This window comes from Quercus suber, unplaced genomic scaffold (assembly GCF_002906115.3).
Source record: "Quercus suber isolate HL8 unplaced genomic scaffold, Cork oak 2.0 scaffold_374, whole genome shotgun sequence".
NCBI lineage: Eukaryota > Viridiplantae > Streptophyta > Magnoliopsida > Fagales > Fagaceae > Quercus > Quercus suber.
Window position 1 is genome coordinate 419,018 of NW_027069826.1, and position 2,386 is coordinate 421,403.

Below are 2,386 nucleotides of genomic sequence, written 5' to 3' on the forward strand. Positions count from 1 at the left end.
CCGGGAATTCAATAATTTTGCCAAGATTTTTTTTGGATTTTGTTAATATAGTGATGTAAACAGGAGTTAAGTAAGATTTTCATTTTTAGGCTGAAAATATGTAGGACCCACTAGTCGCACATTTCATTTGACCAACCTAATTTTTTTTTCCCCCCTTAACCAGGGTTAGGTCCTCAAGTTAAAATGGGCACCACACGTGTGGCTAAAAGAGTCAGATAAGGGCAGGGAAAGACAGGGTCTGGTCAGGTTAGTCCCTCCAGCTGTTGGGTATGTCCCTATGTTTTCTTTTCATTTCGTATAAGAGAAAGCAAAGCGTAACAAAGTTAAAAGAGAATTTGCAGAGCTCTCAGATTTAGCATTTCTTAGTTTTAACACTTTTGGTACTATCAAACACACAACACAAACAAAACTCTTTCTATTCAAAACCAACCCACTGAGTAGTAATTTGTTTCCATTTCCAAATGCCTGGGAGTTTAGAGCCGTTGGATTTGGGGGTTCAGATTCCATACCATTTCAGGTGTCCGATTTCGCTGGAGCTTATGTGTGACCCGGTCACCGTCAGTACCGGTCAGACTTACGACCGAGCTAGTATCGAGTCTTGGGTCGCTACCGGCAATACTACGTGTCCGGTTACACGAGCTCCACTCACCGACTTTACTCTTATCCCCAACCATACTCTCCGTCGCCTCATCCAGGATTGGTGTGTCGCTAACCGCTCTTTTGGGGTTGAGCGTATTCCCACTCCCAAACAGCCTGCTGACCCGGCTTTAGTTCGCTCGCTGCTCACTCAGGCTTCGTCCGAGTCCAACGCGACTCACTCGCGCCTCACTGCGCTTCGTCGGCTCAGGGGACTCGCTCGTGACTCGGACAAGAATCGTTCCGTTATTTCCTCTCTCAACGCGCGGGAAATACTTTTGCAAGTTGTGTTTGCCAATATGGACTCCGAGTTGAGCCACGAGTCGCTCGCGCTACTCGTTATGTTCCCGCTCGGTGAATCGGAGTGCGTTTCGGTTGTTTCCGATTCGGACCGAATCGCTTACTTATCGCGCTTGCTTTTCCATTCCTCGATCGATGTCCAAATCAACTCGGCCGCGTTGATCGAAATCGTCGTCGCCGGGACTCGGTCGCCGGAGCTCCGAGCTCAAGTCAGCAATGTCGACGAAATCTTCGAAGGCGTGATCGAAATCATGAAGAATCCAATCTCTTCGTATCCGCGCGCTCTCAAAATCGGCGTCAAAGCCTTATTCGCCTTGTGCTTGGTGAAGCAGACTCGTACCAAAGCCGTCTCGGCCGGAGCAGCCGAGACTCTAATCGACCGCTTATCCGATTTTGAAAAATGCGACGCGGAAAGAGCGCTCGCAACAATCGAATTACTTTGTCGAGTTCCCGCAGGATGCGCAGCCTTCGCGGCGCACGCTCTCACCGTTCCTCTACTAGTGAAGATAATACTGAAGATCTCCGACCGCGCAACCGAATACGCGGCGGGAGCTCTTCTCTCGCTCTGCTCCGAATCGGAGATGAGCCAGAGAGACGCGGTGGCCGCAGGAGTACTAACTCAGTTGCTATTGTTAGTACAAAGTGATTGTACGGACAGAGCGAAGAGAAAGGCTCAGCTGTTATTGAAGCTTCTTCGGGATTCGTGGCCCGAAGATTCTATCGGAAATTCGGACGATTTTCCTTGCAGTGAAGTTGTGATACGGTTTTGTTGTTCTTAGAATGAAAAAAAAAATTAAGATTATGTTTTTTTTCTTTTTTGTCAATCCGGTCTCAATTTTTCTTTGTTGTTAGTATAAGAAAAAATTGGAAAAAAAAAAAAAAAGGAAAAAAAAATGATAATTGAGGTTTTAGATTAGTATAAAGTGAATTGTAATTCTGTATGTAATTTTGTATGTAAGAATTTTTGTTGGAAAGTTGAAAAGCAAATGAAAAGATAGATCTGTTCTTGTTTTTCTGCTTTTATTTATTATATTTAAAATTCTTTATTTAGTGGGGGGCCATTTTGTTTTGTTTTTTGTATTGTATTGTATTGATAGACTGATAATGGTGATTAGTGTGTTGTTGGTGGTTCATTTGTTTTGTGGAATCTTTATGCTTATTGGGTGTGGGATTGATATGGAAGAAGAATGTTCATTGCCATTGCCATTGCCATTGCCACCACTTGTTGATGATAGACACTTTCACTAATAATGCAAATGGGAAGATATGGCATTATGGGGAAGGAAAGTGTTTTGGTAATTGAGCAAATTGAGCAATATGCAAATCTAAAATCAAAGTTTTTCTTGAATACTTGGGTTGGGTGTGACACATGTTTCATTGCTTATTGCTTTCCCTGAATATCAGATTTTGAACGTTGGAGTGTTTGACTGGGATCCTAGATGTGAGGCTT

At 43.8% G+C, this 2,386-nt stretch overlaps 1 protein-coding gene across 1 annotated transcript; it reads left to right on the forward strand.

Annotated features, from left to right (window-relative positions):
- The first annotated feature begins 264 nt into the window (after nt 1–264).
- Nucleotides 265–1,947, forward strand: LOC111996116 (U-box domain-containing protein 26). Its single transcript, XM_024028054.2, has one exon. The coding sequence runs from the start codon at nt 462–464 to the stop codon at nt 1,713–1,715; it is 1,254 nt and encodes a 417-aa protein (XP_023883822.1). The 5' UTR covers nt 265–461; the 3' UTR covers nt 1,716–1,947.
- The last annotated feature ends 439 nt before the right edge of the window (nt 1,948–2,386 follow it).

What these genes read in the sequence shown, in the direction of transcription:
- LOC111996116 (XM_024028054.2), top strand. Translation starts at nt 462, where the DNA reads ATGCCTGGGAGTTTAGAGCCGTTGGATTTGGGGGTTCAGATTCCATAC.